The 25643-nt window shown below is 43.2% G+C and overlaps 1 protein-coding gene across 4 annotated transcripts in view; it reads left to right on the top strand.

Moving 5' to 3' along the window:
• Positions 1-25643, top strand: part of MCM3AP (minichromosome maintenance complex component 3 associated protein) — a 57626-nt gene that overhangs the window by 10936 nt on the left and 21047 nt on the right. For all 4 annotated transcript variants that reach the window (XM_047100504.1, XM_047100505.1, XM_047100502.1 and 1 more), the window contains exons 8-19: positions 2349-2546; positions 3082-3350; positions 4488-4650; positions 6976-7136; positions 8034-8272; positions 8811-9037; positions 10159-10259; positions 16973-17104; positions 17511-17624; positions 23129-23281; positions 24754-24951; positions 25526-25594. In XM_047100504.1, coding sequence (XP_046956460.1) covers positions 2349-2546; positions 3082-3350; positions 4488-4650; positions 6976-7136; positions 8034-8272; positions 8811-9037; positions 10159-10259; positions 16973-17104; positions 17511-17624; positions 23129-23281; positions 24754-24951; positions 25526-25594 — 2024 coding nt within the window. The remainder of the gene's footprint in view (positions 1-2348; positions 2547-3081; positions 3351-4487; positions 4651-6975; positions 7137-8033; positions 8273-8810; positions 9038-10158; positions 10260-16972; positions 17105-17510; positions 17625-23128; positions 23282-24753; positions 24952-25525; positions 25595-25643) is intronic.

The following is a 25643-nucleotide window of genomic DNA, read 5'->3' as shown; positions in this document are numbered from 1 at the left end:
TGTATACATTGATATTTGGTTTGGGTTTTTACCTTTTTAGAGGGTAGTGGGGATGTGCTCTTAATGTTCATATTAAATTGTTTTTATTGTGAGGTGTACACTAAACAATCCTATATGAGGTGACCGGACCCCATGGTTCTCTATAGATGTAGATAGGAGATTTGCTTCACAGATTAAAAATTTCTTTGTTTCTTTTTTCTTTTCACAATTTTATTAGTACCCCTTTTAAAAAATTTTGTTTTTAAAAATTTATTTATTTTGAGAGAGAGAGAGAGAGATGGGGAGAGAATCCCAAGCAGACTCTATACTGTTAGCGCAGAGCCTGATGCTGGGCTTAAACCCACAAACCGCAAGATTATAACCTGAGCTGAAATCAAGAGTCAGACACTTAGCTGACTGAGTCACCCAGGCGCCCCGTATTCCTACCCTTTTCTATGTATGTGTTTTACACGCTTGAGATTATTCTCTAGATGCAATTCTGTGTGAATATTTTTCACTTAAAATTATATTGTGAGTGTTTTGATAAACTCCGCATTATTTATTTTTATTTTATTTTATTTTATTTATTTATTTATTTTTTTAAACTAGATTTTCAACGTTTATTTATTTTTGGGACAGAGAGAGATAGAGCATGAACGGGGGAGGGGCAGAGAGAGAGGGAGACACAGAATCAGAAGCAGGCTCCAGGCTCCGAGCCGTCAGCCCAGAGCCTGACGCGGGGCTCGAACTCACGGACCGCGAGATCGTGACCTGGCTGAAGTCGGACGCTTAACCGACTGCGCCACCCAGGCGCCCCATTTATTTTTATTTTAGAGAGTGCGTGAGAATGGGGGAAAGGGCAGAGAGAGAAAGAGAGTAGGCTTTGTGCTGTCAGTGCAGAGCCCAGTGTGGGGATCTGTCCCACAACCCTGGGATCATGATTTGATCCGAGATCAAGAGTCAGATGCTCAGCTGACGGAGCCACCCAGGCGTAACTCAGCATGTTTTAAATGACAGCCTGTTAATTGATTTATGTAACTGTTAAAACTTACCATTTTGCAATCACTAGATAGGCTGTTTCTAATATTTAAATTTTATTAATGATTCTACTGGGCATGTTGTGTATAATGAATCTAAAGTATTTAGGTTATTTCTTTCTGATAGAGCCTAAGAATTAAATTACTACATCAGATGGTATGACCTTTTTTCAAGGTCCTGAACATATGTATGTCAATGCATGTTCCCAAACTGTTTCTCAGAAATCACTATTTTAGATCCTTTGTCAATTTTTTTTTTAACGTTTATTTATTATTGAGAGACAGAGTGTGAACAGGGGAGGGGCAGAGAGAGAGGGAGACAGAATCTGAAGCAGCTCCAGGCTCTGAGCTGTCAGCACAGAGCCCGACGTGGGGCTCGAACTCGCAGACTGCAAGGTCATGACCAGAGCTGAAGTTGGACGCTTAACTGGCTGAACCACCCAGGCACCCCAATCCTTTGTCAATTTTTAAAAAAAATTTAAATTTTTGTGAATTTCTCTTCGTTAATTTTGCTTATAGGTGTCTCCTCTATTGGCTGTTTTTTTTTTTTGTTTTTTTTTTTAAGATTTTAGTTTTAAGTAATCCCTGCATCCAGTGTGTGGCTTGAGCTTGTAACCGTGCGATTGAGAGTTGCATGCTCTCTCATCATCATCTCTGCATCACAGCAGAGGCTCCTGCCCCAGGGGACAATGATGGCAGCTTGAGGTGGATGCCTGGGGCTCAGTCTGTGGACATCTGGGCTTCTGCCTTGGCCATGTGTCTTCAGCCTCCTTTTGCAGGTGGGACAGCTCCAGGCCTTTATGTGCAGCTGTGCAGCCCCCATGAGCCCCCTGCTGCTGTCTCCATTTCCTTTCTAATCCATGTAGACTTACTTTGGTGTTTGAGTGTGGCTAAGTTATGTTAAAATGCTTCAGAGTCCCTTAACGTGTCACACCTCTGCCCTTGGGGCCATGCACATGTATCTCTACTTCTATCCCCCCCCTTTTTTTTTAAGATTTTATTTTTAAGTATTCTCTACACCCAGTGTGGGGCTCGAACTCAGAACCTTGAGATCAAGAGTTGCCTGCTCCACCGACTGAGCCAGGCATGTGCCCCCACTTACATTCCTTCTGCTTCTTCACTCCTTGTCATATTTGCCAAAAACAAGTTTCTCATTTGTTTTTGAATTTTGGTCATTACTTTCAAACAGAAATTTTACATTTGAATATTGTATTCTGTAGTTTTGATCTTGTATGAGTCTGTGGGTGATTTTCCCCTTCATTTAAAGGCACAGCTGTGGGGAAGCTGGCCCAGCACCTGACACACAGGTTTGTTCCCACTCTGTGTCCTCAGGTGGATCACGCAGCAGCCGTGAAGGAGTACAGCCGCTCCTCTGCTGATCAGGAAGAGCCCCTGCCGCATGAGCTTCGGCCCTCGGCAGTGCTCAGCAGGACCATGGACTACTTGGTGGCCCAGATCATGGACCAGAAGGAGGGCAGTCTGCGGGACTGGTACGACTTCGTGTGGAACCGCACACGGGGCATTCGGAAGGTATCAGTCACTTTCGATCAGGAAACTAGAAAATGCATGGGAATTCAGAGTTGAAGGGAGAGTTCTCATTTTACTCATCTGGGTAAAAGAATATGCTGCATTTAAAATTATTACAGGGGTGTCTGGGTGGGTCAGTTGGTTGAGCATCTGACTCTTAATTTCGGCTTAGGTCATGATCTCACAGTTCGTGGGTTCGAGCCCTACGTCAGGCCACGTGCCGACAGCATGGAGCCTGCCTGGGATTCTCTCTCTCCCCGTGTCTGTTCTCCCCTGTTCATGCACACGCACATACTCTCTTTCTCTCAAATAAACATTAAAAACATAGTAAATCGTTACAAAGTCCTTTTAAAATGTGCTTCATGCACTTTGTTTCAAATTGATGAGAGAAATTCAGGTAATCCTAATTTTTCTCACATTTGGTTCTTTCTGCATGGAAATAGGTGCATGAGATCTGTGTGTATAGGAGACACGTATGTACGTAAGGTGTGTGGATGAGGTGTGTGCATGTATAATACTCCCTCTCGTTCATGGCCAGGACATCACACAGCAGCACTTGTGTGACCCTGTGACGGTATCCCTGATTGAGAAGTGTACTCGGTTCCATATCCACTGTGCTCACTTCATGTGTGAGGAGCCCATGTCCTCTTTTGATGCCAAGATCAACAATGAGAACATGACCAAGTGCCTTCAGAGTCTGAAGGAGATGTACCAGGACCTAAGAAACAAGGGTGTGTTCTGTGCCAGCGAAGCAGAGTTCCAGGGCTACAATGTTCTGCTCAATCTCAATAAGGGGGACATCCTAAGGTAAATTTTCAAAGTCAGAAACTAACCTAAGTTGTCTGGAAAAGCAGGGTTTAAACAGGAAGAGAGCTGTTAGGGCTCATGGCAGCTGGCAGTGCAGAGTCTGTCTGCTGTTGAGTGTGGGCTTGACAGTAAGCAGCCTGGGCTGGGCTGTGTGCTCTGTTGAGCGGAGGCGCAGGGGGCCCCAGGACGGGGCTGTGCTGACGGCGGCAGTCAGAGTAGGCCCCAGATCCTTTGTGAGAGCAGTTTCTCTTTGTCAGTAGGAAGACGAGGAAGGAATCTGCCTGAACAGAAGAGGCAAATGAGGGAGGACAGGGAAGCCCAGGGCGCCCTGTCAAGAGCTGTCAGCAGTTTGCTGTGTCCAGGCGTGTTTCCTGTTACATGCGTCCACACACGCCTCCTCAAAGAACTAAGTGATAGGAGAGGAAAAAATCGTGTGAAACGAATGTTTGTAGGGGGATATTAAGAAAGAATGAACTTTAAATACTGATCTGCTACACAGGTGGACATTTATAGGAGAAAACACAGCAGAATCCCCTGAGTCTCTGTCCCTGTTTTTGGTCAACCGGACTTGGTGACAGCCAGTGACTCCTTTATTTCCGAGACTCTCTTATTTATGCTGAAACTGTTTTTTAGCTTACTGTTTTCCCTAAGAACCTTGTTAAACAATATCGAAATGTGTTACTGATTTTTAGTTTTAAAATTCAGTCCCGGAGATAAACTGGTTATGGAAAATGGAAGTGTGGTCTTTTCATGGATGACGGGTGCCTTTCTTCTCTTGAGTGGCTCAGTCAGCTGTTCACTTACATAGCAGAGTTAGGTTTTGTTTAGACATCATCATTGTGAAAACAGCTTGCAGTCATTTGGCATTAAAGTAACTCTTTGATAATCCTTAAATTGATTATTACGTGAATTTGTTTATTTACCATCTTTTTAGAGAACACCATTGTTCCCAATCTAGTCCAAGAGTGGCAGCTTCGAAATTACTAATCTAACAGAGTGGCACGTGTCACCCGCCATTAAGTCCCTTTTTCTCCATATGGTTGAAATCTTTGTTTTTTTAAATCACATCTGGTTTTCATGGAAATTTTGTCTAATTAAAAATAAAATTCTAATCTCTTTATCTCCTTTAATTGACAGAGAAGTACAACAGTTCCATCCTGCTGTTAGAAATTCCTCCGAAGTGAAATTTGCTGTTCAGGCTTTTGCTGCATTGAACAGTAATAATTTTGTGAGATTTTTCAAACTGGTGCAATCAGCTTCTTATCTGAACGCATGTCTTTTACATTGTTACTTTAATCAGGTGAGTAACATAGCTGTACTTGAAGAATTGAAAGAAAGCAGATTGTTACTTTTGATATTTAATTGTTTCTCTATTCTGAGAACATTTCAGCTGGTCCTGGGCTGACTCTTGTGTAACCCTCTCGCGCTAGCCCTCTTGAGAGGGTTCCTGGGGTACCTTGTTTTACAGGGGTTGGCGCCATTGACTACTGACGGAAAAGGCTGTGCAGTGGGATATACTATTGTTAGGTTCAGATCAGACAAATTTCTTTAGAGTGATATGACTTGAGGGCGCCTGGGTGGCTCAGTTGGTTAAGCATCTGACTTTGGCTCGGGTCATGATCTCATGGTTCATGAGTTTAAATCCTGAATGGGGTGAGCACAAGCCCCGCTTCAGGTGAGTCCCACTTCCCGCCTCCTCCCTTTCCCTCTCTCCCTTGTGGGATTCTCTTATTCTATCATTTCCTCTTTTTCTCTCTCTCCCTCTCTCTCTCTATGCCCTTGCTCACATGCTCCCTCTCTCAATAAAAAAAAATATGACTTGAGTTCAGCATTATTACCATTCACGGAAACTGAAAATCAAAAATTGCACATGCAAAATCCCTAACTTAAAAATCTTAAGTGTTATTTTTGGACTGAACGTGATGATGCTAAATTCGTCCCAATAAATACCTTGAGGGCCTGTTCTTTGTTGAGTACTGTGCTGTGCCTTGGGGTTACAAACCTGGGGAAGACTGGTCTCTTACCTGGTGCTTTACACAGAGCTTGAATGCCAGAAATTCCTCAAGTCAGGTCTTCAGCCCCAGCCCTGACAGCAGACACACTGTGCTGCCCCCCAGCTGTGAGGGGTCTGCTTGGTGGGGAGGAGGCTGCTTGGGGTGGGGGTGTCTCAGGATGTGACCAGCTGGTTCTGTGACTCCAGGTTATTTTTCTTTGGTCACATGTCAAGTTCAGTGATAAACAGTGACTAAGCCCATGGTCTTAGTCCAGGCAAACGGTCTTGTGCAAGTCTGCTCACTGTCATGTCTGACAGTTGCCAACAGAACCGAAATTCTGGAACAAATGAAAAGATTTTAAACAACATGCTACTTGTGGAACTCTGTACATTCAACAAATAAAGCTGATAATTAATACTTTGAAATGATTATTTAACATTAGGATGTTGGCCATTTGTTCCCATTTTAATAACTGTGAGCAAAAAGACATCTAAGTGCTTTTTCTTTAGAGAAACAGTGTGTTTGACATGGTCCCATAGGGTTCTTCCTTGTTCACCTCCACCTGTTGTGACTCTTCCAGTCCCTTCAACCCCAGCACACTCCTGCCACAGGGCCTTTGCGCTTGCTGTTCCTGCTGCTGTTCTTTCTCCTTACAGAGACACATGGCACCTTCTGGTGTTGTCTTGGTTGCCACCATCTCAACAGGGCCCACCCTGCCCGCCTGCCCTTCTCCCCTGCCTTCTTTCCTTGGTTGCACTGTCACCATTACATGTGCTGTGTATTTCACAGATTCATCTTGTTCATCGTCGGTCTCTCCCTGGCATGCCAGTCATTGGGGCAGGGATTTTGTTTTGTGCATTGTTGTGTGCTCAGCAGTAACCACGCCAGGTGCAAAGTAAACACTGGATAAATACTGGTAGGGTTAAAGAGCGCTGCAAGGGGAAGCAAGGGGTCACCCAGAGTCCTAGCGCCCACACGTACACATGTAATTTTTGTTAGCACTTTCCCTTTTTTTTCTTTTTTTTCTAAAGCACTTGTTACAAATTTCATGTCATTTATGCGTTTTTCTGTTTCACTCCATCATCTCTGTGGTAATTTCTATTGCCACACAGCTTTTTGTCAAGTGGAGGATGCATAGTTGACTTTCCACATGACCTGTTTGTTGATGGACAATTTGTTTTCTAGGGTTTCTTTTTTTGTTTTTGTTTGTTTTATTTATTTTTGAGAGAACACAAGTAGGGGAGGGGCGGGGTGGGGGGGAGAGGATCAGAAGCAGGCTTTGCGCTCACAGAGCCCGATGTGGGTCTTGAACTCACGAACTGAGATCACGACCGGAGCTGAAATCACATGCTCAGTCGACTGAGCCACTGATGGTGCCCTGTCTTCTAGGGTTTCTTTTCATTAAAGCCTTCGTGGCCTGACTTTTCCTGTGTCTGAGACTGATTGCTTCGCTTGCATTTCTGGTTATCTTCTGCTGAGCAAATTCCCTGCTGATTGCTAAGCCTAGGCTCCTTAGTGCCAGATTGCTTTCCAGAGGGACTAGAGCAGGACGCTGTGCCCTATGCTGGCAATTCTGTGGCTGTGGGATAACTGGCCCCTTGACCCTGTAGTGATTCATCTTGTCTCTTCAGATCCGCAAGGACGCTCTCCGGGCGCTCAACATGGCGTACACCGTGAGCACGCAGCGCTCCACCGTCTTTCCCCTGGATGGCGTGGTGCGCATGCTGCTCTTCAGAGATTGTGAGGAGGCCACAGACTTCCTGAACTACCACGGTCTCACTGTCTCTGATGGGTGAGAGCAGAGAGGTGGCCTCTCTTTGTTTTTGTTTTTTTGTTTGTTTTTAATTCTGATGAGGGTCTGGGAAGTGCCAGCTACATGCCAGGCCCCAGAGGGCACATTCCACATGCTGCCTCCCTGGGGTGCAGGTGAAATCAGCGAGGCTCAGAATGGCTGGGGAGCATCCTCAGGTCACACGCTGCTCGTCAGTGGATTGGAGTTCAGACCCATTTCTTTGCAACTCCAGAATCAGGGTTTTTCACGCATTACTGAAGATCCTACAGGTAAAGGTTAGGGTCTTTCTTCTTCTGTTTCTTGAAGATGACTGCTGCTGGCCCCTGACTGACCACTACCCACCTCTGGTGGTCCAGACAGGCACCAGTGGGCCAGGCCAGGGGCTCCTCCACTGCTTGGAGTCAGTGTTTTGAGAACCTTATGAAACTCGTGGACCCTCTCCCAGAAAATGGCACCATAAAGTGCACCATTTACTCACGTGCGTGCACACGCACCCAACATCTTATTGCCCATTGGGGTTTCTCCACCCCTTCCCTCCTCTTAACTCCTTATTGCCAGCCCCTTCCTATCTGCTTTCTGCAGTCCTCAAAGAAACGTGGCAGCTTTGGAATAAGACAGGAGCACGTAGGTGTCTGGCGTTCTACCTGTGGCTGTCTACAACTAGGCCGGGAGTCACAAGGCCCGTGTCACAAGGAAATGTCCAGCCTGGCAGCTGTGGGTACTGTGGGCTCAGCTGCCAAATCAGCTTTTACTGCCTCTCTCCTCATTTACACGTGGCTGTGGGGTGACCCAATGATGGGGACAGGGCTTTCAGCGTTTCTGCTGGGCACTGAGAAGGTAAAGGTTGGCTTTTTACCTGTGTAACGCCTCTCCGTGGGTTCTTTGTGGTCTGGGTAGCTGTGTTGAGCTGAACCGGTCCTCGTTCCTGGAACCAGAGGGGTTATCCAAGGCCAGGAAGTCGGTGGTTATTACCAGGAAGCTGACAGTGTCGGTTGGGGAAATCGTGAATGGAGGGCCATTGCCCCCCATCCCTCGTCACACTCCCGTGTGCAGTTTCAACTCCCAGAACAAGTACGTTGGGGAGAGCCTGGCTGCGGAGCTGCCCACAGGCACTCAGAGACCCGGCTTGGACTCAGGTGAGGAGCTGCGTTACGTGACGGAACTAGCTGTTGCCCCTTCAGGAAGCCTCTTGGGAGCCAGGAGCATCTGTCTTGTTTTTTTTTTTTTAATTTTTTTTTCAACGTTTATTTATTTTTGGGACAGAGAGAGACAGAGCATGAACGGGGGAGGGGCAGAGAGAGAGGGAGACACAGAATCAGAAACAGGCTCCAGGCTCTGAGCCATCAGCCCAGAGCCTGACGCGGGGCTCGAACTCACGGACCGCGAGATCGTGACCTGGCTGAAGTCGGACGCTTAACCGACTACGCCACCCAGGCGCCCCCATCTGTCTTGTTTTAAGGGTGAGGGGTAGGTCGGGTGGGTATTGGCTCAGTGCTCGTGTCTTTTGCTCCTCTTAAGAATGGCCCGAATGGCTCCCTGATGTCATAGTGCTTGGTTCCCACAGGTGAAGCACATACCGTCCCCTGTGACATTGCTTGGGAGGGTGGCCAGTAAGGATCACTGTGGGTGCCCAGGGGTTGCCCTATTTGCCCACACTTGCCTCTTCCCTTGCAGGTGAGGGGAAAGGAGAGGCGTGTGGTACAGAGGCAGATGTGCCCCCACCTGCTCTCCAGCAGCCTCTTCCCATCCCTGCACCCACACCAGCTTCTCTGCCTCACCTCCCGGCACCAACTCCGAGCACAGTGCCTGGCCTCTTCCAGCCACCTGTGCAGGCCCCCCTGCCGCCCCCTGTGCAGCCTGAGTTGCTTCCTCCGAGGCCTGCACCTGCGTACTCTGATGCGGTAAGGAATCTTCCAGATCAGGGCTCTGAGGAGCCAGTTGCATATCAGTGTCACCAACAGCGTCTGACGTCCAGTCCGACCTCTGTCTGTAGATCACTCCCATGAAGGTGGTTGCGCTTGTGGCTCTAGAATATTCTGAGTGCCAGCCGCGGTAGGTCCTAGGACCCTGGCCCTGGAGGCTTAAGCCTTTGTCTTTTAGGCAAGGAGCTTGGGGCTCCGAGCACAGGCTGCTCCAGGCTCCCTAGCTCTTTGCCTGTGTGTCTGTTTGAAAGGGCTACAGCTAAGACTAGAGAAGGCGCTGAGGGTTTTTTGGAAGTAACATGACAGGTGAAGTAGGTGCGGCCCTGCATTGAGAACTCTGCAGACGCATGGGTCTCTGTGGACTACCCTCTCCCCTGTGGAGTGGGCTGTGTTGTCTGGTCTCCTGCAGGGGGTCCCGGGAGAGACCCGGCCTGCAGTCACTTGGCCTCGGGTGGCTGAGCTGGGGCTGATGCTCCCCCGTCTTGGGCACAGTTGTCAGAGCAGCTCTTCAGTGCGTCCTGTCCCAGCACCATCTTGTGGCCCTGGTGTGCGTGCTCTGAGTGATATTCGACACTGCTCGCTCCAGAGAGCCAGTGGGCATGTTGACTAGGGACATGTGGGACCACAGGCACGCAGCACCATGTGCACACTGGCCACACAGGTTGTGGGATTGGGCTCGCCACCCTGTTGCTTGGGCCGGTTTTGGTCATGATTAAGGAGGCCTGAGAGGATTGTGAAGAATGGCTGCAGAGACTGACGATGTTTGATAGGATGTGGGGGCGGCCTGGCGTCACTGAGCAGGCAGCAGGCTTGCCTTGGCCTCTCCAGAAGGCTCCTCTGTGTTCATTAGCAGGAAACCTTTCCCGAAGCAGTGTAGCCAGTTCCTACGTGAGGACTGTTAGATGCCCTCAGACAAGTAGCCACTGATGGGTCGTGAAGGGAGTTTGTTTGGCCCCAGAGGGGTTGCTCCGTGACCGGTTGGTTCTGTGAAGGTTTTCAGTACCCTTAGCCTGTGCAGCTAGATTGGTTTAAAGCTCAGTCTGGATCGAGGCAGTGTTTCTCACTGCCGTTGCCGTGACCCCCATGTGACCTCCCCTTAGGACCTGGCTCAGGTGGTGGATGAGCTCATCCAGGAGGTTCTTCAGAGGGACTGCGAGGAGGTTGGCGCCGCTGGAGCGGCCTTTGCGACCACAGCTCTGGGGTAAGTCCTGCGCCCTTTCTGCTCTGAAGCTGTCTGCTCGCTGGGGCCGAGCCCCATCCCTCTACATTTCCTCTCCAAGAGCTGCTGACAGTCTTGGACAGGAGGTCACAGCTGCTCATTCGTACGGGCTTAACTTTGGTCCTGCCCTCTAGGTGGGTGTGACTGTTCGTGTTCCTCACCGTCTCTTTGTCAATGGCATGGCGTTCTTGTTTGTGTGTGCTTTTTGAGCAATGTTAGGTTTGTTAAAGTGTGAATTGAAAACCTGTTTTTTCTTAAAACTTTAAACGTGCCTTTAAATTCTAGTAAAGTAAAAATTTGTTTATTCTCTGTTAAGAATTAAAAATACTTTATGTGATCTGGGATTGTTTTACTTTATAAATTTGACGGGTGAAATTTCCTTAAACGTTTTCTATAATTTGCATCTTATACTGTGATGAAATTTCTTTAGAGATTTCAAGTTACACTTATAAATTTTATATATTTGATTCTAATATTTTAAATATCTAGTCTTAATAAATTTAATAATGAAAATCTTTCTGGGGCGCCTGGGTGGCTCAGTTGATTAAGCATCCGACTTCAGCTCAGGTCATGATCTCATAGTTCGTGGGTTTGAGCCCCGTGTTGGGCTCTGTGCTGACAGCTCAGAGCCTGGAGCCTGCTACAGATTCTGTGTCTCCCTCTCTCTCTATTCTTCCCTGCTCGTGCTTTGATTCTTTCTCTCTCTCAAAAATAAATGAACATTAAAAAAGAAATTTAAATAATGAAAACCTTCCTAAGCGTTTAAAAAACTTTCATAAAGTCAATTAAAGCCAATTAATGTAGTAAATCAGATTCCTTTTTTTTAATGTTTTTTTTGAGAGAGAGAGAGAGAGAGGGAGAGAGCACAAATGGGGGAGGGGCAAAGAGAGAGGTAGACAGAGGATCTGAAGCAGGTTCTGTGCTGACAGTGGAGAGTCCAGTGCAGGGCTCAAACTCATGAACCGTGAGATCATGACCTGAGCTGAAGTCAGACACTTAACCTACTGAGCCACCCAGGTGTCCCAGTAAACCAGATTTTTTTTTTTTTTAATGTTTATTTTTGAGACAGAGAGAGACCGTGCATGAGCAGGGGTGGGGCAGAGAGAGAGGGAGACACAGAATCTGAAGCAGGCTCCAGGCTCCAAGCCGTCAGCACAGAGCCTGATGTGGGTCTTGAACTGACAAACTGTGAGATCATGACCTGAGCTGAAGTTGGATCCTTAACCGACTGAGCCACCTGGGTGCCCCTAGTAAATCAGACTCTTAAGGATTTTAAACATGTTTTAAAAATCCTAGGGTGCCTGGGTAGCTCAGTAGGTTGAACTTCCAGCTCTTGATTTTGGCTCAGGTCAAGATCCCAGGGTCATGGATGGAGTTGAGCCTTGAGCGCTGAGCCTACTTAAGATTCTTTAGGGGCGCCTGGGTGGCTCAGTCGGTTAAGCGGCCGACTTCGGCTCAGGTCATGATCTCGCGATCCGTGAGTTCGAGCCCCACGTCAGGCTCTGTGCTGACAGCTCAGAGCCTGGAGCCTGTTTCAGATTCTGTGTCTCCTTCTCTTTGACCCTCCCCCGTTCATGCTCTGTCTCTCTCTGTCTCAAAAATAAATAAACATTAAAAAAAAATTAAAAAAAAAAAAGATTCTTTCTCTCTCGCTCTGCCGTCCCCCCCATTTTGCATGCTTGCTCTCTCTCACTTACTCTCAAATAAAAAAAAAAAAATTCTGTTACATATGAAACCACACAATGATTAAAAAGCATTATTTTACCTGTATAAATGTAGATGACTCAAAAGGATTAATTTTGTTGATTCATTTTCTTATACTAGAGTCAGATACATATTTTCTGTTTGCTTGAAATAATAAATATGATTTCTGTTGGCTTAACTTATTTTGATAAAAGGTACATAAAAAAATCAACCATTTTTATGTGTACAGTTCAGTGACATTAAGTACATTAATGGTATCCTTCACCACAGTCTATTTGCAGAACTTTTTTGTCATCCCAAACAGAAGCTATACCCATTAGACAATAGTTTCCCAATCTTCTCTTTCCCCAACTCCTGGTAACCTCTGTTCTACTTTCTGTCTTTATGAGTTTGTCTTTTTTAGGTACCTCACATGAGTGGCATCATAATGGTATTTGTCCTTTTTTGTCTGACTTTTTTTAGACACAAGAATGTTTTCAAGTTCATCTACATTGTAGCGTGTGTCAGCATTTTATTCCTTTCTATGGTTGAATAATACTCTATTAAAAGGTACAGTTGATCCTTGACCAACATACGGAGTTAGGGGTGCCGACCCCCTGTGCAGTCAAAAACCGAGTATAACTGGGGCGCCTGGGTGGCTCAGTCAGTTAAGCGTCCAACTTCAGCTCAGGTCATGAACTCCTGGCTCATGGGTTCAAGCCCTGTGTCGGGCTCTGTCTTGACAGCTCAGAGCATGGAACCTTCTTCACATTCTGTCCCTGTCTCTCTCTTTACCCCTCCCCTGCTTGCGCACTCTCTTCTCAAATATAAACAAACATTAAATTAAAAGATCAAGTATAACTTTTGACTCCCCAAAATCCTAACTGTTTACAATTTGTGGATTGGAAGCCTTACTGATAATATCAATAGTCAACATATGTTGTGTATGTTAAGGTATTAAATACTGCATTCTCACAATAAAGTAAGCTAGAGAAAAGAAACGGTTATTCAGATCATCAGGGAAAAAACAAGGAAGAGAAAGTATACTTACAGTATTCTATGTGTAAGTGGTCCTGTGCAGTTCAAACCTGTGTTGTTCAAGAGTCAACTTTACAAACATACGTAATGTGTATATACACCACATTTTGTTCATTTATTGATGGACCCTTGGGATTATTTCTACCTTTTGATTATGCTACCTTCTGAATAATGCTGTTAGGAACATTGGTGTACAAATAACTGATTCCCTGATTGCAGTTCTTATGGGTATAAGCCTAGGAGTGGAATTACTAGATCATATGATCTATTTTTAACTTTTTAAACAACTGCCAAACTATTTTCTGCAGCAGTTGCACCATTTTATATTCTCACCAGCGGTGCACAAAGATTCCATTTCTCTACCTTCTTGCCAACACATAGTATCTTTTCAAAAAAAAAATGTTTTTATAGTAACTATCATAATGAGTGTGAAGTGGTATCTCATTGTAGTTTTGATTTGCATTTCCCTAGTAACTAATAATGCCGAGCATGTTTTTGTGTGCCTATTGGTCTTTTGTGTATCTTATGTGGAGAAATCTATATTTAAGTCTTTTGGCCATTTTTGAATTGTTTTTTTGTTGTTGAGTTTGTAGGAGTTCTTTTATGTTCTGGATTTTAATCCCTTTTCAGATATATGATTTGCACATATTTTTTCCCAGTCTGTTTGGGGATGTCTTTTCTGTGTCTTTTCACTCTCTTGATAGTGTCCTTCAATCTACACAAGTCTTAAATTTTATAGAGTCCATTTTTTTGTTTTGTTTTATGTAGTCCATTTTATCTAATTTTTGTTGCCTGTGCTTTTGGTGTCATGTTCAAGAAATTGCGAAATCCAACGTTATTATTTCCCTGTGTTTTCTTCTAAGACCTTTATAGTTTTAGCTCTTAAGTGTAGGTCTTCAATCCATGTTGGTTTCATTTTCATATATGGTGTAAGAAAAAGATTCAACATCATTCTTTTGTATATGAGTACTTAGTTTTATCAGCACCAGCTGTTGAAATAACCGTCTTTTCCTCTTTGAATGGTCTTGGCACCCTTGTTGAAAATCAATTGGCCATATACGTGAGGGTTTCTTCCTGGATTTTCTAGTCTGTTCTGTTGATCCATATGTCTGTTTTAGTACCGCATTGTTTTGATTACTGTAGTTTTGTAGTAAGTTGTAGTAAGCTTTGAAATCACAAAGCATGAATCCTTCAAATTTGTTTCTCTTTTTCAAGACAGTTTCACTATTTGGGGTCCCTTGAAATTCCATATGAATTTTAGGATGAATTTTTCCCAAATCTCTTTGGGATTTTGATAGTGATGCATTGAATCTGTTGATTGCTTTGGGTAGTGTTGACATCTTAACATTAAGTCTTCCAGCCTAGGGGCACCTTGTTTGCTCAGTTGGTAAAGCAGGTGACTCTTGACCTTGCAGTTGTGAATTCAGTCTCCATGTTGGGCATAGAAGATTACTATTATATATTTTTTTAAGGTTTCTAAAAAATGTTGACTCTATTTATTTAATGTTTATTTTTGAGAGAGTGCAAGCTGGGGAGGGGCAGAGAGATGGGACAGAGGATATGAAGGGGGGCTCTGTACTGACAGCAGCAAGCCCAATGAGGGGTTCAAACTCATGAACTATGAGATCATGACCTGAGCTGAAGTTGGGCACTTAACTGCCTGAGCCACCCAGGTGCCCCATAGATTATTTTTAAAGGTTTTTTTCTTTTCTTTCTTTTTTCTTTTCCTTCCTTCCTTCCTTCCTTCCTTCCTTCCTTCCTTCCTTCCTTCCTTTCAGAGAGAGGGAGGGAGAGAGCATGCACGTGCATGTGTATGTGTGGAGGGGCAAAGAGAGAGGGAGAGAGAATCCCAAGCAGGCCCTACCTTGTCAGTGTGGAGCCTGACATGGGGCTCAGTCTCATGAACCATGAGATCATGACCTGAGTTGAAATCAAGACTCAGACACCTAACCGACTGAATCACTCAGGTGTCCCAGATGATTGTTTTTTTTTAAAAAGTCTTCCAGTTTATTCACATGGGCTTTCTGTTTGTTCAGGTCATCTTTAATTTCAGCAGTGTTTTGTGTTTTTCATTGTACATGTCTTTAATTTCGTTGATTAAATTTATTCCTAATTGCTTTATTTTTCACTGCTATCGTAAATCAGATTGTTTTAATTTTATTTTTAGAACACTCATTGCTAGTGATAGAAATAAATACTATTGAGTTTTTGATCCTTATATTCCAGTTTTGCTAAACTTGTTTATTAGTTCTAATAGGTTTTGAGTGGATTTCTTAGGATTTTCTGTGTACAAGATCATGTCCTCAATGAATAAAGTTTTCTTTCTAGTTTAGATGTTTTTTACTTTTCTATAATCTCCAATATGGTATTGAATAGAATCAGCAAATAGGACATCCTTGTTTTGTTCCTGGTCTTAGAAGAAAAACTTTGTCTTTCATATCTGAATCTGATGCTAGCTGTGAGTGTTTCATATATAGACTATATCGTGTGCAGGAAGTCCCTTTCTATTTCTATTTTTTTTTTTAGTGTTTTCATCATGAAACTGGTGCTGAATTTTGTCAGATGCTCTTTCTGCATCAATGGAGATGATCACGTGGGTTTTCCCCCCTTCAGTTCATTAATGTGTTTGTATTACATTGTTTTTCATTTGTTGAACTGTTCCTTGCATTCCAGGAGTAAATCCCACTAGGTTATTTTGTATAATCTTTTAAATATATTGGTGAATTTTGGTTTGCTGTTTTGTTGAGGATTTTTTTTCTGTCAGTATGCATAAGGGATATTGGTGTATGGTTATTTATTTATTTTTGAGAGAACGTGAGTGTGAGCGAGGGGCAGAGAAAGGGAGAGAGAGAATCCCACAAGCTGCAGAGAGAGAGGAAGACAGAGTTCAGAGCTTGGAATGGGGCTCGAGCTCACCTGATGCAGGGGTCAAACTCAAGAACTGTGAGATCATGACCTGAGCTGAAGTCAGATGCTTAACTGACTGAGCCACCCAGGCACCCCTGGTGTGTGGTTGTCTTTTTTAAAAATTTTTCTAACATTTATTCATCTTTGAGAGACAGAGACAAAGCGTGAGACAGAGAGGCTTAACCAACTGAGCAACACAGGCACCCAGGTGTGTGATTTTCTTATAGTGTCTTTGTCTGGTTTTGGTTTCAGATAGAGTAATGCTGGCCTCAAGTGTTAAAAAGTGTTTCTTCCTCTTTAGGTTTTTGGAAGAGTTTGAGAAGGGCTGTTCTTCTTTTAAGTGTTTGATAGAATTAATGGTGAAGCCATTTGGTTCTGGACTTTCCTTTTTTGGGAGGGGTTTTTGGTTTTTATTTTTGTTTTTTTAATTTTTTAATTTATTTTTGAGACAGAGAGAGACAAAGCATGAACGGGGGAGGGTCAGAGAGAAAGGGAGACAGAATCTGAAGCAGGCTTCAGGCTCTGAGCTGTCAGCACAGAGCCTGACATGGGGCTTGACCTCATGGACCGTGAGATCATGACCTCAGCCGAAGTTGGATGCTTAACTGACTGAGCCACTCAGGTGCCCCTTGGGAGGGGTTTTTGAAGACTGAATCAATCTCTTTACAAGTTATAGGTCTATTCAGATTTTCTTTTTTTTTTAATGTTTATTTTTGAGAGAGAGCGTGTGCGTGCACCAGGGGGGTGGGCAGGAAGAGATGGGCAGAGGATCCAAAGTGGGTTCCAGGCTGACAGCAAAAGAGGCTAACTCAGGGCTCGAACTTACAAACTGTGAGATTGTGACCTGAACCAAAGTCAGATATCTTAACCAACTGAGCTACCTGGGCACCCCATTCAGATTTTCTGTTTTTACATGAGTCAGTTTTGATTGTGTGTTTCTAACCACATGCTTAATTTTTATGCTAAAAGCTAAATGTATATTTTTTCCTTGCTAATATTAGAAGTTAAGTTATGTGGCTTCCTTGGCTTTTATTTATTTAGAATCATATCCACTTTTCTCTGCATAGTGTTTCCAATGCTGCTATGGAGGAGCTGTTAACAGCTGCAACCACAGGCATTTTGAGGCACATTGCAGCTGAGGAAGTGTCTAAGGAAAGGGAGCGAAAGGAGGAGGAGAGGCGGCAGGCTGAAGAGGAAAGGTGAGTGTGTCATGTTCCTGCAGTGCGCCTGAGGTCGGGGTGTGTGGACAAAGGACAGAATTCACCCTGGCCTGGGATGCTCTTACTGTTGTCCATTGCACTAGCATGAAACCCATGGCTCACCCAGCATCCTCATGCAGTGCAGCTCAGGGAGTGGGTGGGGGTCCTGAGGCCACACCCACCTTGTGAGCAGCAGCCCTCCGTGTAGCTGGAGTTGGGGGTAAGGGTGGTGGTCAGGGGAGCTGGGGTGTGGGTGACTGTGTGTCATGTCTGGTGGGATTAGAGGAGTGGGCCTGCCAGCTTATTAGGAGGCACAACTCAAATCCCGACCCATGAGGTCACAGAGTGTACTGACACTTTTTATTCTTAAACATTACTCTTGTGCTTTTTTTTCTTTTACCCTTAGGTTGAAACAAGAGAGAGAACTGGTGTTAACTCAGCTGAGCCATGGCCTGGCTACAGAGCTGACAGAACTTGTGGTGACAGAATGTGTGAGGGAAACCTGTTCCCAGGAGTTGAAGTAAATGAAGTTGTAGTTTGAAGGTGTGGGCTGGTGGGACAAAATGGGGTTTTTGAAGTGCTGTGGCCAGGCTGGTGAAGTTCAGGCTAGCTGTGTTTCACTTGGACAGGGGGGTAGCATATCTTTTGGATAGCCAAACAGTAAAATGCCATCCATGTACTTGGTATGTGTTGCCCACAGAGAGGGCCTCACTTACATACACTCTCATCCTCATTGTGGACCCTGCGCTGGGTGTGGGCAAGTGTCTGTTAGCAAAATAATTCATTGGTAGTCTTGTACACCAAGTCATTTACCATTAATTTTCTCTCAAGTAGGAGGTCCCTTCCCTTGTTTCAGATGTTAAAAGATCATTTTGAGCCATCTCACTTAAGAACTTTATTAACTTTTTAAAAATTGAAGTGTAATTAACATGCAGTGTTATAATAATTTTAGGTGTACAACATGTTGATTTGAAAGTTTTATAAATTATTCAGTGTTCACCATGATAAGTGTATTCATCACTCGTCATGATGCAACGTAATTACAATATTATTTACTATATTGTCTCTTTTATTTTTTTATTTTTTATTTGTAGATATCTTCTCCCATCATTGGGTTGCCTTTTTATTTTGCTGATGGTTTCCTTCACTGTGCTAAACCTTTTTACTTTGGTATAATCTCAGTAGTTGATTTTTCTTTTGTTTCCTTTGCCTGAGGAGACCTACCCATAAATATGTTGCTAAGGCTGATGTCCCAAGAGATTGCTGCCTATGTTTTCTTTTAGGAGTGTTAAGGTTTCAGGTCTCAGATCTCAGATTGAGGTCTTTAATCCATTTTGAGTTCATATTTCTGTGTGTAGTGTGAGAAAGTAGTCCAGTTTCATTCCTATGCATGTAGCTGTCCAGTTTTCCCTACACCATTTGTTGAAAAGATTGTCTTTTCCCCATTGTATATTCTTGCTTCCTTTGTTTATAGACAATTGACCATGTAGGTAGGGGCCCTCTATCCTGTTCTATTAGTCTGTGTGTCTCTTTTTGTGCCAGTACCATACTATTTTGATCACTATAGTTTTGTAGATTATGAAATCTAAGAGTGTGATACTTTCAACTTCATTATTCTTTCTCAAGTTTGGTTTGACTATTTGAGGTCTTTTTGGTTCCATAAAGATTTTAGGATTATTTGTTTTCGTTCTGTGAAGAATGCTATTGGTGTTTTGATAGAGATTATATTGAATTTGTACATTGCTTTGGGTATTATGGACACTTTATTAATATTAACTCTTTCAACCCAGGAGCATGGAATACCTTTCCATTTGTGTCCTCTTCAGTTTCTTTAATCAGCGTTTTATAGTACAGGTCTTTTACCTCATTGGTTAAATTTATCCTTGCTATTTTATTCTTTTTGGTGCAACTGTAAATGGTATTGTTTTCTTAATTTCTCCTTCTACTTCATCATTAGTGTATAGAAATGCAACAAATTTCTGTGTATTAATTTTGTATCCTACAACTTAATTGAATTCATTTATCAGTTCTTACAGTTTTTTGGTGGAGTCTTTAGGGTTTTCTGTATGTAGTATCACATCATCTGCAAATAGTGACAGTTTTACTTTTTTAACAATTTGAATGTTTTTATTTCTTTTTCTTGTTTTATTGCTATGGCTGGGACTTCCAATACTATGTTGAATACAAGTGGTGAGAGTGGGCATCCTTGACTTGTTATTGATCTTAGAGGAAAAGCTCTCAAGTTTTTCACCATTGAATATGATGTTAGCTGTGAGTTTTTCATATATGGCTTTTATTATGTTGAGGCTTTTATGATGTTTATTATTTCATTTTGTTGAGGGTTTTTTATTATGAATGGGTGTTGCATTTTGTCAGACCCTTTTTCTGCATCTGTTGAGATGATCATATGGTTTTTATCCTTTCTTGTGGTGTGTCATATTGATCGATTTGTGAATATTGACCAACATTTGCATCTCTGGAATAAATCCCACTTGACTGTGGTGAATAATGTTTTAATGTATTGTTGTATTCAGTCTGCTACTATTTTGTTGAGGATTTTCGCATCTGTGTTCATTAGAGAGATTGGTCTGTAATTTTCTGTTTTTGTAGTATCTTTGTATGTTTTGGTATTAGAATAGTGCTGGTTTTGTAGAATGAATTTGGGTGTTTTGCTTCCTCTTCTCCTTTTTTGGAATATTTTGAGAACAGTAGGTATTAACTCTTACTTAAATATTTGGTAGAATTTACTTGTGAAGCCATTTGGTCCTAGACTGTTGTTTGTTGGCAGTTTTTTGATTACTGATTCCATTTCATTACTAGTAACCTTTTGAAATTTTCTGTTCCTTCCTATTTCAGTTTTAGAAGATTGTTTGTTTCTAGGAATTTATCTATTTCTTCTAGGTTGTCCAGGTTGTTGGCATATAATTTTTCATAATATTTTCTTATAATCCTTTGTATTTTTGTGGTGTCAGTTGTTATTTCTTCTCCTTCATTTCTTATTTTATTTATTGGAATCCTCTCTTTTTTTGGATGAGTCTGGCTAAAGGTTTATCAGTTTTGTCTATCTTTTCAAAGAACCAGCTCTTGGTTTTAGTAATCTTTTCTATGACTGTCTACTGTCAGTTTCATTTATTTTTGCTCTAATCTTTACTACTCCTTTCCTTCTATAAGCTTTGAATTTTGTTTGTTCTTTTCTTCCCTAGCTCCTTTAGGTGTAAGGTTAGGTTGTTTGAGATTTTTCTTGTTTCTTGAGCCTGTATCACTATAAACTTCCCTCTTGGAACAGTTGCATCCCAAAGATTTTGAACTGTTGTGTTTTCATTTTCATTTGTCTCCATATATATATGTATATATATTTTTTTCTTTTTTGGTTTCTTGTTGGACCCATTCATTTTTTAGTAGCGTGTTGTTTAGCCCCCATGTATTTGTGTTCTTTCCAGATTTTTTTGTTGTAGTTGATTTATAGTTTTGTACTGTTGTGTTTGAAAGAGATGCTTGATGTGATTTCAGTCTTCTTAAATTTATTGAGACATGTTCTGTGGCCTAACATGTGATCTGTCCTGGAGAACATTCCATGTACACTTAAAGAATGTATTCTGCTGTTTTTGGATGAAACGTTCCATATATAACTGTTAGGTCCAGCTGGTGTGATATGTTGTTCAAAGAGACGGATTCCTTGTTGATTTTCTGTCTGGATGATCTATCCATGAAGTAAATATGGTGTTAAAGTCCTCTGTCATTACTGTATGTATTACTGTCAGTTTTTCTTTTTTGTCTATTAACATTTGCTTTATGTATTTAGGTGCTTCCATCTTGGGTGCATAGATACTTATAATTGTTATGTTCTCCTGTTGGGATTGTTTCCTTTATCATTATGTCTCTTGTCTGTGTTTTGTCTCTTGCTATGATTTTTGTTTTAAAGTTTACTTTGTCTAAGTATTGTTATCTTGGCTTTTTTTCCCCTTCATTTGCATGGTGTATGTTTTTCACCCCTTCACTTTCAGTCTATATGTCTTTAGGTCAGATGTGAGTCTCTTGTAGGCAGCATTTAGATGGGTCTTTTTTTTTTTTTTTTTAATGTGTATTTATTTTTTGAGAGAGAGACTGTGACAGCATGAGTGGGGGAGGGGCAGAGAGAGACACACAGGATACTAAGCAGGCTCCAGGCTCTGAGCTGTCAACACAGAGCCTGGGGCAGGGCTCAAACTCATGGGCCACAAGATCATGACCTGAGCTGAAGTCATGACCTGAGCTGAAGTTGGGCGCTTAACTGACTGAGCCACCCAGGTGCCCCTATGTATCTTATTTTTTTAATCCATTCAGTTACCCTGTATGTTTTGATTGGAGCATTCACATTTAAAGTAATTATTGATACGTATATACTTATGGCCATTTTGTTAACAGCTTTCTGTTTTTTCTGTAGTTTTTCTCTGTTCCTTTCTTTTGCTCTCTTCACTTGTGGTTTGATGGCTTTTTTTACTACTATGCTTGGATTCCTTTCTCTTTATTTTTTGTGTGTCTAGTATAGGTTTTTGATTTGTGGTTACCATGAGGCTTATATAGTATAACATCTTATATGTTTAGTAGTTTATATTAAGTTGATGGTTGCCTAAGAACTTTATTAATTTCACTGTCAAGCTTCAGGGAAGAAAGAAGTTCAGTGTGCAGGGAAATCTGTCTTTGTGCTTAAACCACCCTGAGGTAGCCCTGAAAGTGATGGGCTGTACTATGGCAGAGCACAGATTCCATTGCAGATGGAGGACACAGCGAGGAGGCAGAGTGTTTTGTTTAATGTTTCTTTGCATCTTTAATAATTGGGAGTCTAGTTCCCTGTTTAAGCACGAAACCTCGTAAGTGATGGATCAATGTCTGTTCTTAATCCCAGGAAGGAGTGTTAGGAGATATGTAAGAGCTGGGACTTGATATATTTTTCCACAGTCCCAGGAGATCTGGGCTTCAGCTCAGCACCAGGACTGTCTCCACCTGCCATAGAGGACTATTGAAAACATGTCTTGCTTGTTTAAGCTTCTTTGATTTTGTGACTAAATATATCTGGTAAAATTGTTCGTGCTCCCTTGGTTGACAGAATTTTGTCATAAAAATCTCATTTAGATGCTGGTTTATCTTGAGGGCCACTGACATTTGAAACATGGGCTGCCAATCTCGGCTGCCGGCTCTTGGGACACTTTTAATTGCAAACATCAGATAGTGCTGATGAGAAGGTGTTGTAGTTATTTTACTGGTCACTTGAGGGGCGCCTGGGTGGCGCAGTCGGTTGAGCGTCCGACTTCAGCCAGGTCACGATCTCGCGGTCCGGGAGTTCGAGCCCCGCGTCGGGCTCTGGGCTGATGGCTCAGAGCCTGGAGCCTGTTTCCGATTCTGTGTCTCCCTCTCTCTCTGCCCCTCCCCCGTTCATGCTCTGTCTGTCTCTGTCCCAAAAATAAATAAATGTTGAAAAAAAAAAATTTAATGGTCACTTGAAAATTAAAATTTGTAACTAATTTATTAAGACAAAAGTTTATTTATTGACTGTTTACAAGGGCCTGATTGGACCTATAATCTAGTAGCCTATACCACTTTTGTCTTTTCCTCTGTCTTAACAGGTCTGTGCATTAAGTAAAATGAAAATCTTTTTTTTTTTTTAATATTTATTTACTTATTTTTGAGAGAGAGAGAGAGAGAGAGAGAGAGAGAGAGCGAGAGAGCAAGCGTAAGCAGGGGAGGAACAGAGAGAGAGGGAGACACAGAATCCAAAGCAGGCTCCAGGCTCTGAGCTGTCAGCACAGAACCTGATGCGGGTCTCATGAACCGTGAGATCATGACCTGAGCTGAAGTCAGACGCTTAACTGACTCAGCCACCCAGGCGCCCCAAAGTAAAATGAAAATCTTAAAGCTTCTTTTGTGGCAGAGGCACAATTGCATCTCAGTAGTAAGGATGTGGAATCTTGCCACTTTCAGGGCAAGCTCTCAATGTATGTGGGCCCTGGGTACAGTGTCTCCCATCTTGATTATCCTCTTCTATAGGAATGCAGTGGAGACAGACCAGAGAGTCCGCATGGCCCGTTGCTGTGAGGATGTCTGTGCTCACCTGGTGGACTTGTTTCTTGGGGAGGAAATTTTCCAGACTGCAAAGGAGACCCTCCAGGAACTGCAGTGCTTCTGCAAGTATCTGCAGCGGTGAGTCCTGTGTCCTTACAGATGAAATGGATGCATGTGGGGAGAACCTTTTACAAAGATGATACTTTCAGATATAGTCAATTATACATACCCACGAATATGTTCCTTCCTAAAGGGTAAACGCTAAGGGATAAATAAAGAATTAGATTGGGGGCTGTTTTGTATTTTGACAAGTATTCATAGGTTGCTCTCTGTCGTTTACCTAATGCTTTTGATGCAGGGAGATGGCTCTGAATAAGCCAAATTCTAGCTGTAGGCACCCACATGGATGAATTTCTAAAACTTATATAAGTGAAAAAAAGCAGTTTTTAGGGAAATCTGTACAACATACAAACAGGGTATATTCAAACTAAATACATTGTTTTAAATTTATGTGATGGTACAACTCTAAAGAAGAGAAGGAAAATGAACGATCATAAACTTAGTGCAGCGGTTACCTTTGGGAGTGAGAGCGTGCATAATTGAGCAGGGCCCAGTGCTGGTCATGGCCACTGCTTCTTCTTCTTTTTTTTTTTTTTTTCAACGTTTATTTATTTTTGGGACAGAGAGAGACAGAGCATGAACGGGGGAGGGGCAGAGAGAGAGGGAGACACAGAATCGGAAACAGGCTCCAGGCTCTGAGCCATTAGCCCAGAGCCCGACACGGGGCTCGAACTCACGGACCGCGAGATCGTGACCTGGCTGAAGTCGGACGCTCAACCGACTGCGCCACCCAGGCGCCCCTCATGTGTCATTTTGTAACAGCACTTAAAGTAAGAGTGTACTTGGAAGTTTCAACCATATAAGAGGGAATATAGGGAGAAGTGAGTCTCTGTACCACAGAAGTCTCCATACCCATCTTCCTCCTCAGAAGCAGCAGCTGCTGAGTACGCATCCAGAAGCCTTCTGCCCTTTTTTGTGGTTGTTAGCACAGACGGCAGCATCTGTGCTAACCTGTCTTTACTCCGCTCGAGGGAAAGCGGAGGCCTCACCACAGCAGCACATTGGACTCTTCCCAGGGTTGTCAGTGCAACCAGAAAGGACCCATCTAGTTCTCCGGTGATGGACTTTCACACGGCTTCTCTTTTTAGCTATGGCAGAGTGCTGTGGTGGTCGTCCTTGTACAGACATCTCGTACAGGTGCACACATATCTGGAGAGAAGTTCTCATGAGTGGTGTTGGCTGGGTCAGAAGTGTGTATCTTGTATCCATATCCATATCGCCAAGTTAGCTTCTAGAGATCATTGAGCTTCAGTGCTTCAGTTCACTACTTTTGTTGTTTACTACCACTCATCTGCTCTTGTGCATTTCCCATGCCTGAGTGTTAATTTTAATTGTTTCATTTCTTAGCTTGAGGACTATTGCTGAAAAAAACTTAAATGTATTGCCAGAAAACGTGCTTCCCTGCGTTATAGCATTGGACTGTGGTTTTGCATTGGTCCTAGTAGTAACCTTGAAAATACCCAGTGATGATACGTTGTTGTGCCCTCCAGGTGGAGGGAAGCCGTCGCAGCCCGGAAAAAACTGAGGCGCCAGATGCGGGCTTTCCCTGCAGCGCCTTGCTGTGTGGACATGAACAACCGCCTGAAGGCATTGGCACCCAGTGCAGAGTGCCCCATTGCTGAGGAGAATCTGGCCAAGGGCCTCCTGGATCTGGGCCATGCAGGGAAACTGGGCATCTCCTGCACCAGGTCAGCACTTAGCCTGCCATGGCCGCCTAGTGTTCCCCAGCCCCACCCGGCTTTACGGAGAGAGTGGATTAATGTGTGTGTTTGGAGGGAAGGTGGAGAGAATCAGAGAACGTGAAAATAGATGCAGGATTATATTCTTGAAGGTCGTCTCTTCCTCTAGTTCTGGATGTATGACTTGTGCCTCATGCTTTGATTTCACACTCCTTTTCCACTTAAAACACTCAGGGCCTGGTAATTGAATTTTACTTAGAATCACGTCTTTGTCTTCTGGTCTTTCTGGATACATCTATCAATTTTCACTGGTGGAGTTTCTTCTGTCCCCATGACTGTTCTTGAGGGCAGGATTTTTGTCTGTTTACTACTCATCTCCCATGGCTTGATATTTGTGGAATGAACAAATTCTCCGACTGATCTGTTTATCAGAAAAAGTTTTCTTGGTCTCCTAACCATTCTCTGTCAGGAGACACTATTAACCAGTTACTTTCCACTCAGAACATCAGTAAATATTCACCAAATTCCTTTCACGGGTACTGAGGTGGCCTCATGAAGGCACAGTGTCTTCCTTTCTTTGTAGGTTACGGTGGCTCAGGAACAAGACAGTGCACCAGATGAAGGTTCAGCACTTTCACAAGCAACTGCTGAGGTCTGTCATCCCCCTGCCATGTGTGCTTCTCCTGCCTGGGACTTGTGCA

Source organism: Lynx rufus, unplaced genomic scaffold, assembly GCF_022079265.1.
Source record: "Lynx rufus isolate CCGP_SWC_20201006 ecotype Redwood Valley unplaced genomic scaffold, mLynRuf1.p SCAF_5, whole genome shotgun sequence".
In the NCBI taxonomy this organism is placed as follows: domain Eukaryota; kingdom Metazoa; phylum Chordata; class Mammalia; order Carnivora; family Felidae; genus Lynx; species Lynx rufus.
The sequence above is the reverse complement of the archived record's forward strand: the minus strand, read 5'-3'. Positions and strand labels throughout refer to the sequence as shown.